At 37.4% G+C, this 16,853-nt stretch overlaps 2 protein-coding genes across 4 annotated transcripts in view; one reads left to right on the top strand and one right to left on the bottom strand.

Annotated features, from left to right (window-relative positions):
* Nucleotides 1-6,988, bottom strand: part of mettl15 (methyltransferase 15, mitochondrial 12S rRNA N4-cytidine) — a 40,625-nt gene extending 33,637 nt beyond the window's left edge. The window contains exons 1-2 of one of the 2 annotated variants that reach the window (XM_008310001.3): nt 6,644-6,843; nt 4,213-4,452 (exon numbers count right to left, since the gene is read on the bottom strand). In XM_008310001.3, the coding sequence (XP_008308223.1) occupies nt 4,213-4,452; nt 6,644-6,655 (252 nt within the window). In that variant the 5' untranslated portion in view covers nt 6,656-6,843. The other variant, XM_008310002.3, reaches the window with a different exon arrangement.
* An 8-nt stretch (nt 6,989-6,996) lies between these two features.
* The window catches only part of kif18a (kinesin family member 18A), a 21,641-nt gene continuing 11,784 nt past the window's right edge, over nt 6,997-16,853 (top strand). For both annotated transcript variants that reach the window (XM_008310003.3, XM_025055556.1), the window contains exons 1-11: nt 6,997-7,136; nt 7,693-8,041; nt 10,470-10,627; nt 10,747-10,851; nt 11,011-11,121; nt 11,666-11,863; nt 13,688-13,864; nt 13,977-14,051; nt 14,158-14,258; nt 16,063-16,225; nt 16,617-16,781. In XM_008310003.3, the coding sequence (XP_008308225.1) occupies nt 7,723-8,041; nt 10,470-10,627; nt 10,747-10,851; nt 11,011-11,121; nt 11,666-11,863; nt 13,688-13,864; nt 13,977-14,051; nt 14,158-14,258; nt 16,063-16,225; nt 16,617-16,781 (1,572 nt within the window). In that variant the 5' untranslated portion in view covers nt 6,997-7,136; nt 7,693-7,722. The remainder of the gene's footprint in view (nt 7,137-7,692; nt 8,042-10,469; nt 10,628-10,746; nt 10,852-11,010; nt 11,122-11,665; nt 11,864-13,687; nt 13,865-13,976; nt 14,052-14,157; nt 14,259-16,062; nt 16,226-16,616; nt 16,782-16,853) is intronic.

The following is a 16,853-nucleotide window of genomic DNA, read 5'->3' on the forward strand; positions in this document are numbered from 1 at the left end:
CACAAAAGATATACATAGATATACCCAAACCATTGTTTGTTCTGCGCTCTATGATTCCAATGGAAATTACAGGAAAACCTGATGGAATCTTAAATGGGAGATGATTTAACATGTTTACAGCATATCGCAAAACAACTTAATGCTTTAAGGTAAAAAGAAAAATTAGACTTTTTTATGTGCCTGAATTACCACCAGGCAAATAATCACACTAACAAGAAAAATGTATGAATGCAGCACTTGTCAGTGTCATATTTGGTCCACAGCCTAAACTACAACACCTGTGATTTTGTTTGTTTGCTGTATTTTTGTCCTACATTTCAACTGAAGTCACGAATCAAGTGTGTATCATGTATGATGTGTCAGCTCCACACAGGCAACCAGCTGCCTTATCATTCTGACCATAAATTCATTGGTTTTGTTGTTTGTAACAACTGTTTACGCCCTGTATGGTTAATGGAAAACTTCAAGCTGAAAGCAGCAACAACGTCAGCCCCAAGAGCTCAGATTGGTTGAACTTGCCCTCAGATATTGCGCCATAATGTTGAAGGCCTGTCTGCAGCCAAGCAAAGTCTTACTGAAGTCCTTAGCTCGCAACCTTCAGTTGATGTTAACTCCCTTCAAGAGACTGCCTCCACATTGTCAATGAAGACGCTGGCCATTAATGGCTTTCCAACGTGAGCCAACCACCCATGTGTTCTCGGACATAGCTGAAGCACATCATTTATTATCAACAAACTTCTACTTTAGACTATAATCATTGGTTGGCTCCATATCAGAAATGTATACAAGCCCCAAAGTGCCAACTAGGATAAGCAAGTCCAACACATCATTCCCCAAATGCAATCTACATAGGGGACTTCCATCAGGCTGGTGGTGATGGGAAGACACTCTCATACTTAGTATTTAGAGTTGACTTCTTATGTATGGTTCAAAAACAAGAACACTCCTAATCTGTGCTGGAGCAGCTCTTTAAATGAAACTCCATATCCTGCTCAGACATAAACAAGTCGTACTTAATGACTTTCCACGCAGCAGCACTGTCCCACACATATTGGCCTACAACTCTAAATCATTAAAAGCCAATGGTAGATGCTCCAAAACTTCCAGAAAGCCAACTGTACAAAATTCAGTGAAAACCTAGATTGATATTTCATTGCCATCCCACTTCACAACATCACTGTCAATGAAGGATGTGAGCATTTTTGCAGAGCCATATATAAGGCTATCTATACAGCAATTCCACAGGCTACCTCTTTTTTTTGAATGATGAGGCATATAAAACATGAGGGAACCCAGAGTATGGCAGAACATCGCACAGAATCTCTAACCACAACTGAAAGAAAAAGGGAGGAGACTAAAGCGGAACTGAATTTTACCTACTCGAGCAGGAAATAATGGAGCCTCATCCGTTACCATGGAGCTAAACAGAGGCCACCAAACCAAGACCCAGTCTACTGTGACACCCAACCGCATCGCATCATTGTCTCAAAAGTAGCCCAGGACAGGAATATCAAATGACCAGTGAGAGCTGAGCTGAAGGCACACAGACAACAGTTGAGGGAGGACAGCAATGCTGAGCCCTTTGAAATTAATGAACTGGAGAAAGCCCCATATGACCTGAAAAGTGGAAACCTGGGGTATATGTTTATATTATTTGAAAGCTTATGAAACACCCCTGGCCCAGAGTTCCAACACTGGCAGATCATTTGTACTCTCAAATGATAGATAGCTTAAGTAATTGCTGTATTATCCCTGGCATAGATCACCAACTGCCTGCAGGTTACACCCAATCGCACTGTCTGTGTAGACCAGACTTCTAATAGGCTGCAGCACAGAAGAATAAGCTCTGGCCCAAAAGACCTTCATTGAGAATAGCTTTAAGTGAAGACAGGAATACATTTGCTCAACTTCACAGGTGCTTATGATACCGTTTGGCACAAATTATTATCCCCACTAAACAGGTCCCTGAAAACAATCATCAAGAAGAGAGTGAGCATTAACCAATTCAGGACTCAAATAATCTAAAGAAATGCTCTTAAGATGACAGAAGTTTGTTAAATGTATCAAACCTAATGACCAGAGCATTTCTAAGAAGACAGGAGAACAATGCTAATCCTGCCCATTTATTGCTTTTTTTTCTCTTCTCCTAGGGTTTTGAAGGAAGCTTCTAACTTTTTAAGATGAATTACAGCCACCAAGTGGTTTTATTCCCCATTGGTAGACATTCCTACCTGGAACTGTCCAAAAAAGACAAAACAAGAAAACACAAACAACTGATAAAATCATCATCCCCACCACAAAAGAGAACAGGATCTGGTGATCATCAAGTCCAGTCGTGTGTATGGGTCCCACCTGTTAGTGCAGTACTTCATTATCCCACACTGGAGCAAAGTAAGCACCCACATTGCTTTTTTTTTTTTTTAAAAAATGGCTCATGTAAAGACTTCTGTTCCTTTATTTCTTTGTAATTAAACTGTGCTACTTAATTGAAGGAAAATGTTGACTAACCATGCATTCAGTGAACATGGTTAGTCATGCTGTAAATGTAAGTGCATAAAAGTACCTTACCATAAATACACCACTGCATTACTAATAATTCCAGCATCAAAGTTTAATGTTGTTTTTCTAAACTTGGCTTCATACAGCCACATTTTAAACTTGGTTTAACAGATTAGACTTAGTTAAACCTAATAGCAATATTAATTATGGTGATTATGTGCTAAATCTCTATGTTCATACACACATCTCAGGTTAGTTGCTCTTAGGCCTGTCTTTAATAAAAAACAACATTCAAACAGTACAAACTCTGCTTTAGTTGCCAAGCCCAATCAAATTTAGTTATTACATTAAGTCTTTCATTATCTGCTCTAAATAATTTTTGTAAGTATCATATCGTGTAAGTATTGTATCTGTCTAGTAATATGAAAGAGGGTTTTCTCCAAAAAGCAGCAGGTCTCTAAGTGATAGCAAGAAGTAGACACCAAACAATTGTCTGCTTCAATAGCAGCTCTATCAGACAGTTGGATAGATCAGTATAGAGTGTTTTAAATTGTCTAACTGAAACTGATGGCAACAACTATTCATAATTACAATCTACAATACAATACAATATCAATGTGGAAAATAACCAAGCTGAGATTGTCATTTAAACAGTGACATGTACCTGGCCTGACTTAAAATAAAAAACCTCGACGCAACATTTCAACCACAACTTTTGGATCTAACCATAATTGTCCTAGGGATGACAGATAAGGTCTGCAGCACTTACTGTACAAAAACAAAATCCATCAGAGTGTTTTTACAAGCATCTGATTGGCAAGCTGTCTTGGGACAGTTGGCACATGGGCGGAAAGCGGAGGAGTTTGGAGGTGCTAAAGTTCAGGCAGGAGCGATGCAGCACTCTGTGTCTTGCCAACAGCCTTACAGTGGCACAAATCCTGACTAAGTTGTTGACCCACAGCACCCACCTGACTTGACCATTTTATTGGGGGGCCCCAATACAACCCCTCCTATGCTGCCTGCAGTACCAGAAGGCCTTTGATTCATGTCCATCTGTCCTGATACATACCTTCAATGAAAGCCAAGTTACTAACACTGGGTTTATCTCAAGTCATTATATGGTTGTGTTTAGTAGATTTGTACCTAAGGGACAAAGATCTAAGTAACTACCGTACATTACATTGTTATTAGACTTTATTGACATGTATGGCATGCATGTCATTGTATTTTTTAATTTATATAACTTATTACAAAACTCATTCTTTTATCAGAATACTGTTCTGATACTACTGTTCTAGGTGATAACGAATTTCTGACAAGTATTTCAAATTAAACCTTTGGACAGTGTTGCGCTTAAATCTCTACAACTGACGCATGAGGACAGTATGAATGAAACGTCTTAGTACTGGTTTGTATGCCATTACCATTGTCAGGGCAATCAACCAGAAAAAAATGTGTAATTCAAATACAAACTAATCAAACAAGCACAAACATCAGTGTGGACAATAGGGATTAATTTTAGACACAACAGATTTGCCTGTCTGAAAACATTGTGGGAAGTTTTTAATGTGATTACTATATTGTCAATAATGCAAATAATGAGGAGGGGAAATGAAGCCATTTGTTTTGTTTGAATAACTTGGTATTGATTAGGTGTGCATGAATTAAAAACTAAAACAAAAAAAAGAACAAAAAGAGAAGATGCAAACATACCTGACCAGGTTTAAGGTCTAAGAATTCAAGCACCTCTTTGACCATGACGGGTGTGTGAGGAAGCTTTTCAGTTGAAAAGGACGATGACTCTTTACATGGATCCTGGCAACAAGGACCTGAGAATGCTCTTGCGGTGGAAGAGTGCAGGCTTAAAATCCATGACCTCCTTAGTCTTTGCCATGCCAAGCTGGTTTTCCACAGCATCGGATTGCAGCGCACAAACATGACGCTTTCCAAATCCTGTAAAGATTATAAGAGCATACCTATTAAGTCACAAGTGTCCAAGCTTTTATGGATTTGGGCTAAGTAATATCATATGAAGGTCAACTGCTTATCATGTAAATATGAGTTTTGAAACACTAAATCACTTTGAAAGTCAACATATTCATTTATAAATACATTAACAGAAATACCTTACAGTTAAGTAAATAATTGAAGATTACCAGGTTTAGCTAGGCTAAAATAAATAGCAAAAATCCTAAATAAAAATGTAAGCAGCTAAAAGCTTCTACTTCAAGAAAAATATAATATAAAATAATTCTAAAGGCCACATAAAATGTGCATGTGCACTACCTGGTCCTACAACCAACTGACAAAACTAAACCTAGTTTGTTGTTTTTAAATGTGCACCTTAAATTTATCAGTGAAAGATTAATAAATGAACAACACTTGGTCACATAACAGTTTTACTTGCAGGATACTTTAGATCAGCAGTATGATCTATTGTGTTTGGCCCAGGCTGAATCACTGCCAGAAGTTGCCCACATTTAAATAATAAGGGACATGAACTTTAACTGTGAGTAACATTGTTAAGATAATGGTCTAATAACTTTTTAATGTTATGATGCTGTAACTTGCCAAGCATATGCCATTATAAACTGTTTTATTACTTTTAATTGACTAAACCACCTGGCCTTCAAAGAGCAAGGGTGCCCACTCATATCGTGAGCCAAAAACACTTAGCAGGGTCGAACCCTTCATAAAACATCTTTATAAGGTTTGTATAGTGAATCACTGCACCCTCTTGTATGTACGTCTTAGGTTGATGACTTAAACATGAACAACACCACCCACTCTAGGTTCACCAAAGTGAGCTTCATGGTTAAAAAAGGTTTTCAGGTGTTTCCTGGCAACAACATGTGCTGAAAATTAGAACTCGGGTAAAGATACATTACACTTATAAAATGGAAATATTTTCAGGAGCTAATAACTGTTTGGTGTTTTTTTTTTTAGATTGAGGCTATAAAAAAATTTAAGCTAAATGCAGTTTACTGTCAGATGGTTAGGCATAATTGCACAGCAACATTTTAAAATAACTTCTCATGCAGTAATACATATATTTAAGTATACGTAAACATAATATTTAAGTTTAGCCAATTTGGTTAATTTAAGCATGATTCTGAAATGGACATCTTTTGAAGCATTACATCACTTAGCACTTGTTTATATTATAAATGCAACGAAAATATTTGATTACCTGTGTCTCTATTGGTGTGTGGTTGTGTTTATTTAAAAAATTAAGGAATTAATTAAGAAGCCATTTAGGGTTATAGTATTGTCATTTCTGCTTTCACACAATTAAATTATAATTTATGGGCAAGACACAGTTGTGCTGTGTATAAATGGTGGGCCAGGGTCTCCAAAATTCACAGGGTGGCATATTCAAAATTATAAAGTACCAAATACCACCTGTTAGTACTGTGTCATTCAAAGCTTAATTAGTTTACAATTGCACTGCGTTTTACAGTTTTACAGTACTAACCCCAATTACAGTTTGGACAATTTAAAGCTTTTCAGCTTTCCCTAAACAAATATAAATATGGTATAACAAGAATATATTAGGACCCCCCAGGTTCCCCTGGGATTTAGTTGATATAGCAGCCTATTGTTCTGTCTTCACTCACTAGGGTTTTAAATGCATTGCTAGTAAAAAGCATTCTCCGTGCTGAGGTTGCAAAAATGATAAAGCTAAACGAAAGTTACAAGCCAGACAAAAATAAGTTAAACTTGTCGGGAGACATAGAATTCTTCTCTTTAGGGAGACTCGCTGGGAGCTGCAATTTCTTACTTTGCTTTTAGCAATCTTTGGTTAAAACAGCATTTAAAAAAAAAAACTATTTTTAAAACAGTATGCTAACAGTATATAACAAGGCCTCTAATGTATTTTCTGCTACACAACTTCAGCCATCTTCTTCAATGTCATGTAGTTTCTCGTTGGTAATTGTTGTCTGTTTCAATTTTAGCTCATTATCATTTTTGTTAGCAATTTTTAAGAGGCCAATTTGCTCCTAAACATGGGCGGTTGATATGCTATGCTAACGCCACACTACTATGCTCAGAGATCTATAGTGTGGTGTCCAGCACGAGTGGTTGTGAGTTGTAGTTTACAAGTGCTGCGCGTACATGTACACAAATACATGTAAATACTTACGTCCAAAAACATCTTAAGTGTCTTTGGTAGAAAACTAACATCATCAGTCAATGTTTGTGTTGTACCAGGGCTGTTATCAACACTTATTTGAAACACGTGGTCTACTCAAAAAACGGGTGTGTTGTCGTCTTAAGGCCACGTTTACGTCGGTTACACCTCTAACCGTACCGAAAACTCGGTGTTCGCACTTATAAGTAAATAACAGCAGCCTACCGTATCCCGTACACTGGGGACCTAGCTCCTCCTCCGGAAGTGTCGTCTCGTCACTCGGACGTCATTCAACCCCCTTTGTGAACAACGGCTCACATCCAATCTGCCGCGGAAGAGGAAGACGACTTATTTTTCAAATTATTGGCGCTTGTCCTGCTAACTAGCTATAGATGCTGTATAGGATTTCCTTCTGTATGTATGACGTTAGGAAACAAAGTCGTTCAATTTCAGCATAGAACACACATCGGTTATGAAATTGAATTTCAGGGTTGCCTATAAAAAGGTAAGCTTTTAGTGATCAACTCTTATAGCCTACATAGTCAAGGCAGGGCTAACTGCCGTTATAGGTTGATGTCGTTCCCAGGCGTTAGCCAATTGTGCTAAGTTAACGTAGCCACAATACCTATAGAAAGCTTCTACTTGTAAAACATGCGTTGTTTTACATGATTTATTGGCACTTTTGAAACTACATTCGAACACGAAACACAACGTTTAAGTGTTGTTATCTTTCTGCGTATTTCACACGCATATCACATAGGGAGTGTATCTGTTTCCATAATTAGTGGTCGTTAATACTGCATATATTGAACCGATTTCAATACCTTCAGTGTGACGTAAACATGCAGAGACTGAAAGCGAAATAGTGACGGATTTCACTATTTACACTCGTATACACTGATAATAAGTCGGAAAGGTGTGAACGATTTTAAAGCTTATTGCTGTCAACATAGCATAGAGTCATAATACATTTCTGTAATGGGATATATATATAGTTGTAACACTTTGGTGATAAGGGTTAACAATACATTCATCAGTTGATTGTTTTTTTCTTCTTCCAGAATTATTACAGTTGAGGAAGGCTGACCCCAATGGCAGGGGATGTGTGTAGTCATGTGAAGGTGGTGGTTCGAGTGAGGCCAACAAACGACAGTGAGCTGCGAGAAAACTGTCGAAATGTTGTCCAGGTTGTTGATAATCACATGCTTATATTTGACCCCAAAGAGGAGGACCTGTCATGTTTTGGATCAAAACAAGGAGTACGGAGACATAACATAAACAAAAAGGCCAACAAAGACCTTAAATTTGTTTTTGACCATGTCTTTGGTGAGAACTCCACTCAAGTTGACATATTTGAGAACACCACTAAAGTAGTGCTGGACGGTGTGATGAATGGATTCAACTGCACAGGTAACGCATATACCGGCATTTAGTCAACCACACACAAAATTCTAACAATTAGGGTTTAATCGGACACTTTAATATCAAACCCAAGTATGACTAACCTTTTTACGTCTAAATATCTCAGTTCAATAAAAGTTGTACATCAATTTCAATGCTTTCGCAATTCATATTTATAATTTATCGACCGAAAAAACTACAAAATAATTTTTATTCTGTAATATTGCCATGTTGACTTGATGCAAGAATATGTTGATTGATTGATAATTGCCTTTTGATCTTGTCATTGTACACTAACTGTTATTCTCCTCTACTAAAAGGTTGAAACCATGATTATTATCTGGCTTATGAGTTAGACTTTGGATGAAATGACAGTGCATGTGTCTGAGAGTTTTCATATTTATTTATTGTAGGCAGTAAGGATTGTTTTGTCAATTGGTGCCTTCTAAGCCAGGCTCTCAGGCTTCTTTGCAGTGGATAAAATTTAGCCTGACTTTATTTAAAGAAATTATGACTGTAATGTCAATCCATTAGTATGAGGAGATGTAAAATAGTCTTTGTCTTTGGTGTCTTTAATTCTGTTCAAAAATAATTGCTACAACACACAGATTTAATGCATCACACTTAAATGCTTGCTAATAGCAAAACAACATAATGGCACTGTCCTCTTAACTCAAGGTCATATGTGTTTAGATTTACCTAAAGCAAGCAATATTGTCTTCAGGTCAATGTATGTCATTGTAATAAGTGTGTTTTAGTAAATGCTAAATGATAATGTGTGTGCAGTGTTGTTTTCAGACACAAATTTGCATATTATGTTTTTTTTTCTGTGGTACAACATATTAAATAACAATACCTTTTAATCAGCATTTTTTATGCACTTCATAAATCTGTAGTATTACTGTGGTAGTTAAAACTTTATACACTGAACAACAACTATCACTAAAATTGATGACATTTATTATTGACTCAGTAAATTTTATTTGCTAGTTAAATTAGAAAGATTGGTATTTTAAGTGTGCAGAACCCTGTTGTCATGTGGAAAATAATTTCATATTCTTTATCTATAGGCTTATATATAATATGGAGATTTATATATGCATTTGTAAATACACACTTATTATGAATTATTAGATTGTCAATTCGTTTTTTTTTATTTACATCATGAGGAGGTGTCATAGAGGAAAGTTATCTTTGAACTAGAGATATTCAATAAATTAAGGAAAAACATACATATAAATAATTACAGCATATCAGCTTAATTTTACGCCTTAATAAACCATATTGGTTAAAAAAAGTTTCATTTGTGTCCGGAATAGATTGGACAGTTCCATGCACAAAATGTAACCTTGACATCAAATATTACTTTATCCAAAACCGTGTACCTTAGCTTCAAAGACATCTCTGTTTTCCAAACCTTTAAACTTAAGACAGTCACTATCAGCGTTATTCATTCATTTTCTACCACTTTGTCCTTATTCAGCTTTAAGGGGAAAAGTAGTGCCAATCCCAGCAGTCATCGGGCGAGGGCGGTGTGCACCTTGGGCAGTTCAGCAGTCCATCACAGGGTCACATATATTGACAAACAACTGTGACTGTTATACATTTTGCGTTTCGTATCCAAAAATGTCACATCATTTCAAATCATAAAAAGCAAGAGTTGTTCAGTCGAGCATTACGGAATTCTTCTCATATTTCACTCCATTGTTGATGATTCCTTGCCAGGAGTTTTTCCTCTTTTGTATGTTTATTTCTTCTAGTGATGGAATGTAGAGGCTGTGACGACTGGCCAACCTCTTTTCATAACTACAAGAAAGTGGCTATGTTCACTGTTGGTTTTGATTTTAGCAACAGTATTGCATAAACTGGACTGAAAAATGTGTGCTCAAAGTAGCAGGAGTTTATTGCTACATTGTCACTAACAGTTAAAGCACGGGTTATGCTGAACTCTGGTAAGGATGGAAAACAACATTAATGTTACACATACAAAGACTTATTGATGCGGAAATATTATTTCCTAAGTTTTAAGAGAACTGTCAGAATCCTACAGAGCAGCAAAGAGTTGCCGGGAGCACAGACACTGTGAAGAGCCAAATCTTTTATTGTGCTTTAAGCTAACCACGTAGAATTGTTCGTGCTTTATTTTTCAATAGGAATGTTTTTAAATTTAAGCTTATTTCTGTTGTCAAGTTCATTTTCAAATTCAGTCCAGTCAACCTGTGGTGTGTTTGCATTTGCAGACAATTAGCTGTTTTGTATATATATATATATTGCCTTATATTGGTGAGATATTTGATGCAAATAGATTGGATTTAACTTTCTTTCATGTTCTGTGAATAGTTTTCACAGTGGTTATGCTCAAATCCTGGCATCAATATTGTCAACTTTCCAGCCCCACTGATTTGTCTTCAGTCAATTTTTTTGTTGTTGTTTTCAGTGTTCGCTTATGGTGCAACAGGAGCAGGCAAGACCCATACCATGTTGGGTTCACAGGATAATCCTGGAGTTATGTACCGTACCATGAAAGAACTGTTCAAACGCATGGACGATGCCAAGGAGGAAAAAGAGTTTGCTGTAGCATTCTCCTACCTTGAGGTTAAAATCTAAGACTTATTTATTGGGTTTGTTTTTTTTTTAATTTAAGGTATATAAGCTATTTAACAAATGTGAAATTGTCCTTGTATTGTTTTTTATGTATTTTGGGTTATTTACAGGTTTACAATGAACAGATAAGAGACCTGTTGTCTGGTACAGGCCCTCTAGCAGTGAGAGAAGACAGTTCTAAAGGAGTGGTTGTTCAAGGCCTTACGTTACATCAGGTTTGTAGCTACATGCATTTAAGTTCAAATTTGTAAATTACATTTTTAAAGTTTCTTTTAACAATAGATCAAATTATCTGTTAACTGAGAAACATTACATAAGTCCAAAAGGTTTTCGTAAATTATTCAAGCTGTGTTTTGTTTTATTTTTTGTTACAGCCGAAATCTGCGGAACACATATTAGAAGCTCTGGATATCGGCAATCGAAACAGAACGCAACATCCAACTGATATGAATGCCACATCGTCCCGGTCCCATGCTGTATTTCAGGTACTACAGTCAAGTCTTATGAACAATAACAAAAACAGTTTGCATGCCCAAACAACTTTGTATTAAAAACTAATCAGAGAATTAGAGGAAAAAGCATACAAGGAAAAGTTAAAAAGTACTAAGACAGATAATTATTATTATAATGTATCCAATATACCTAAACATGATCTATCCTCTTCTGATTGTCTTTCTTTTTCAAAACTAAAAGAACGTCTGGAAGGAACTCAATTTCAGTCCTTACAAAAAGGCAAAGAAGCAGCTTTTGACGTAGAATCTCCCAGAACTCTACAAAAAGGAAATATTTTGTGGAAACACCACTTGCAGAAGTAATAGCAGTAAAATAGAGGCTATGCAGCTGAATACATTTGTTTTTGTTTTTCTTAGAACCTTTTGACCTTCCTTGTGCAATCTTAAAATGCAAAAAACCTATTTGCAAATTGGTTCTATTTTTTAATTTGTACCCCAAAATATGTAATTTTTAATTTTAATAGCTCTATTGTATGTTTTACTTTCTTTGTTTAATAAATAAATGCTTCATTTTTAGATATATTTGAGACAACAGGACAAAACTGCCAGTCTCAACCCCAACGCCTGCGTAGCCAAAATGAGCCTGATTGATCTGGCAGGTTCAGAAAGGGCCAGCGCCACAAACGCCAAAGGGGCGCGTTTACGGGAAGGTGCTAACATCAACCGCTCGCTATTGGCCTTAGGAAACGTTATAAATGCTCTTGCAGATCCAAAGGTAAGTGTATATGTCTCTGAAGCACCATACATGCAGTAAAGGACCTACATTATGTTTAGGAAACCCTTTATGTTATATGTTGTTAAAAGTAGGGATGACTCAGTACAACTTGCAGCATCTGTCAATACTGATATGCATGTGATGCCCCCTTTCCTCCTCCATCATGCTGCAGGCTGTCATTGCTGAGGTGATCGTGTCCCTGTTTACAGCACGTCGTGCAAATTTAAGTTCAGCTTTTGGGCTTAGATATTGATCAGAGAGGCTATAGTTGTTGGTTTTGTTTTTTTTTTTCAATGTTCATTCCAGAAATTTTGACCAATATTGATAATGATCCTGCGTATCAGATCAGGCCATCCTCAATTAAAAGCACTCACACAACTATGACAGTTTTTGTAAGATATATTGAAGTTTAAAAGAAATCATTTTAGCTGTATCATTAATAAAGGTTTGTACGAGTATAGCTATTGGTTTACCCATTAATGCCAATGTGTTTGCAATGCACTGCACATTTGTGTATTTAAGTTAGAGTCGCTGACTGTGTTGCTTCACACACATCAAATACTATAAGTAGGATAATTGTTCTCTTATGCACTTATTCATATTTTTATGCCTGTATTTAACAGTCAGTAAATTAACAGTGAATATCTGACATAGTACTGTATTCTGCTTTTTAAAATGATCATGCTTGGAGGTGTCCAGAGTGAAATATCCTATCCTCATGTTAAACACAGAGCCTGGGAAGTCGAGTCAGTCAGAGTATTTGGGTATTATTTCATTCTAGCTGCATACATTAACCTGTCAAGCAGTCTTCTCATTTTACACACAGTCTCAAGGGATGAGGCACAAGCGGGCCACATGCATTTCTAAAGTACTTTGCAAGTGTAGCACAGCCATGTTGAAATCTGATCCCACTTTAACAGGTTTCTTCTTTCTTGGGATAAAACTGTACTGTCAAAAATACGCAGTTCACCTATTTTTAATCTCCGCCCACTCCAAGTTTCTGTCGTCATGAACTCTAAAATAGCTTGCTCTGCCAAGGATACAACGCCCACCAATAATCCTCTCTGCTTTCCCGACCACATGATTATTGGTGGTCTGGTGTCACAGTTGGCAGATGAGGAATTTGTGTCGTGACCATTGTTTACAGGGAGAGAGAAAAAATGTCCCCACTTATGTCTGAGCTGACATGCCTTTCATTTGAGTGGGAAAAATGTCTGCTGCATCTGTTTGCACTGTTCAGTATGTCATCTTCATGCTATGCTTCACTGGGTTTTTTGTTGAAAGTTTTTTGCCTTAGGCAGTGTCCAGGCTAATGCAGATACAGTTTACAAGTCATCCGGTCTCCTGCTCTATCTCCTCCTCTCTATTTCTTTCCCCATCTTTCCCACCCAGAAAAATTGTGACATTTTAAATTCCCTTTAAGTGGAAGAAGTCAAAAAGTGTTGGGCAATGAATTCCATAGACCATATTGATTATGGGAGTTTTCTTTGTGATGCTCTGAGAAAAGCCTAGTTTTTATGTTACACACTGCATGCAGTGCCTGTGCACATTAGGTTCAACGGATAGAGGAGCTTGGTCAGGAAAAAGAGTGGGATTTACTATTTATCCACAGTTGCTCCATGTTTTATTGTTTGATTAATATTTAATCAATATATGATATTGATTTCTCTGTAATTTCATGTCTTTAATTGCCTGTACATATCTGCTGTGATGATAATTAGTTCTCTGGTGTGTGGGTTTGGGGTAGCTCTCGTAGTATACTCTGAGGTCCAATATTCAAAATAGTCTAGTAATGTTTTTGTTTTATTTGTTTTTCTTCCTCAGAGTAAAAAAGCTCACATTCCATACAGGGACAGCAAACTGACTCGGCTGCTGAAGGACTCCTTAGGTGGCAACTGTAGAACAGTCATGATTGCCAACGTTAGCCCCTCTTCCAAGTCATATGACGACACTCAAAATACACTAAAATATGCCAACAGAGCGAAGGAGATAAAGTCAACGGTCAGAAATATTTTGATTTTATACTTCGACCTGCAATTTATCAAATGTAAAAATTCTGAAGAAAATACATAGGTTTCTGTCAGCTCATCCTTCTTTGTCCTCTAACCTTCAGCTGAAGAGTAATGTTGTCAGCCTGGACAGTCACATTGGTCAGTACGCCGTGATATGTGAGAAGCAACGGCAAGAGGTAACGTAAATGGAGTGCTTTCCTTTTGAGCTTTACGCAAAGTCTTCTGCAACGTCGCGGCTAATTTTTAAAATTCTGGTTGATTTCTTTCTGCTCTTTTCTCAAGATCCTACAATTGAAACAAAAACTGAGCGAATACGAGGAGAAGAATATGGCACCCAGCTCGACCAACACCATGTCCTCAAAGACACAAGCAGAAATCAGAAGGTGCGAAACGTCAAATGTATTTAACAGAGCAACAGACAGAAGGATTTTGTGTCCTAACAAACTTGCTTGGTGGTTATTGCTGTGTCAGGATCTGGCTGCTGATTGAAGGCAGGCAGAGAAGTTGCCAGCAAGTAACTGCCTTGATTGTCAATGAATTCACGTCACTGTTGGCAAGTGTTTGAGGCTTTCACGGGACTGAGGTCTTGCAAGTAATTGTGGTGTGTTTAGGGTCAGTACGCTGTATAATGACTTTAATGGGGATCAATCAATTACTGAACTTGAATGCTTCACATAGTCAGTTTGGTCAACAGTCTTCTGTCTGTGGTTCATAAAAAGCACAAAAGCCGATGGTGAATATATGTATATGGATTCAAATATTTTCAGTCTGTTGGCCTTGAGCCATAATGTTAAAGTCTAGTCACTAAACCTCTCTTCGTACAACACTAATTTGACTAATCACTGACGAAATAACAGAACTCTTAAGTCCCATTTTTCAGCCTATCTTGGGGGGATTCCTAAGGCATTCACTGTCCAAACGGAATGTGTAATTTCTTCAGTGTTCTTTGGTTCTGCCCCCAGGTCTCCTTGCAGCTTAACATGCCTGAAATAATTCCACAGGTAGGCTTCCTGGAGCATCCTTATCAGACACCCTTACTTTCTAATACTGGTCACTTAAAAATGGGATGCTGAAAAAGACGAAACGTCATGAGACATATTTCAGTCTTAAGAGAAGTATAATCCAGAGAACTACTTTGGAAGTGCCTGGAATTCAGAAATGCATGAAAACCAAACAGCGGATGCCATTCATTGTTAAATATTGAGAAATAAAAAAAATTATTATTTAAAAAGTTCAAATGTATATATTCTGAAACAATTTGTCTTTAGTTTTTGGGGATTTGTTTTTACACAGACTAAAGCCATAGATATTAAATGACTGGCTTTATTCAAGTTTGGAACAATATTTTCTAGCCTTAATGTTGTTGTCATTCAGACGGCCGTTTGCGTATATAATCTTTACAGGGGGAGTGGTGTATGTGTAAATCCATTCACCTTTCCCATCTGCAATTGTCACTTCAGCTGTCCTTTCTGTCTCCTGGTTTGCGTTGAAGACAAACGGTGGCATCTGTGAGGGTATTTTTAGATGGGGCAGGGGACCCAGAAAAGCTGAATGATTCTCACTCCCACACACTTCATTCACTGGCATCAGAATTCACAACTTGCACAGTGAGAGGCTCTGAATAGAGGCTGCACGCCTTTCACACCATTAAAAATTCAGCAGTCTAGCAAGGATACGACAACTCCTACGTCACTGAAGTTACATTGAAGAGTACAGTCACATTTCAGAGACGACTCCTCGCTCCTGTTTACCTCTCTTCTCCTGTTTTAACCCTCTCCAACCAGACCTTTGCTTAAATCCACTGTAAATGCAACTAATTATTATCAGTTCCACCGTTACCGTGTGTTAAAATGTTATAACTCTAACTTACAGGTTGATGTTAATATATCATTGATTTAGTTAAAAAAAATCTCTGCATTTGTGATGTTTTTTAACCTTTTTATTTGTGGTAAAGTTTCACCTCTCAGACATGTCAACACTCGTGTTTAAGCTCTGAGAACAGTTAATAAATTACTCCTGAAATGTTGCAGGGAAAAACTTCTAATTAAACCTGGTCACTGGATGGGGCCAGTCCTTTTAGGTGTTTATCTCACTCATTAAACAACAAAGAGAAATATAATATTAACAATTAGAAGTTTTACAAAGAATCCCCTCTCTGTGTCTCCATCTTGCTCCCGTCCTCTCCAGGGTGTCGGAGGCTCTGCAGCAAATCTTTTTGAGTCGAACCCAAATCAGAACAGAACAGCTGGATCTGGAGAGACAAATGAAGGAGAATGAGCTGCGCCAACTCTACAGTGAGGAGGACAACCTGCAGGTCCAACACTTCTGTGCCAAGGAAAAGACGGAGAAGGTAGATGATGCTTACACTATTCTCCACAGTTTCCACAATCCCTGCAGAAATGAATTTGCTGACTCATTATTTCTGGGGCAGGGTCACTTCTCCCCAGGTGCTGGCTAAACTTTATTTGAGTGTTTGTCCCAATGCTGTTTGAAAACAAAAATGCGTTATTTTTAAACCAAATTTTGCTCGATACTCTATACCAGATTAAACATAAATGTTTTGTACATCTACAACGAGACAAAATAATTTCTGCTAGATTTTATTCTTGGTTTTCTTATTAGTTTCCTTCTCTTTTCAACCTCCTATGCCTCTAATTTGTATTGATAGTTTGCAGTATTACTGCTTGCATCTGTGAAAACACTAATTCATTTTTTTGTTACCTCCGTGTGACTTCGTTTAGGCCACTTGTAAGCACGAGCGGAAGATTGCCAGCCTGCGCACTCAGCAGCAACACATTAGCAAACGTCTTAAGGAAGCAGAAGTGCGTTTCTTGGAAAACGAAGGCTGGCTTCATCGCGTTGAGAATGAAATGAAGCTGCTGAAGTTAAATGGTCAGACCTCTGAGGTGAGTAGGACACACTGACCTAAAGGTTTCTGCGGTCTTAGTAAAAAAAAAAAAAAAAAACAGTTTTTGTCA

The sequence above is a fragment of the Cynoglossus semilaevis genome, chromosome 5 (assembly GCF_000523025.1).
Source record: "Cynoglossus semilaevis isolate Cse_v1.0 chromosome 5, Cse_v1.0, whole genome shotgun sequence".
Lineage (NCBI taxonomy): Eukaryota > Metazoa > Chordata > Actinopteri > Pleuronectiformes > Cynoglossidae > Cynoglossus > Cynoglossus semilaevis.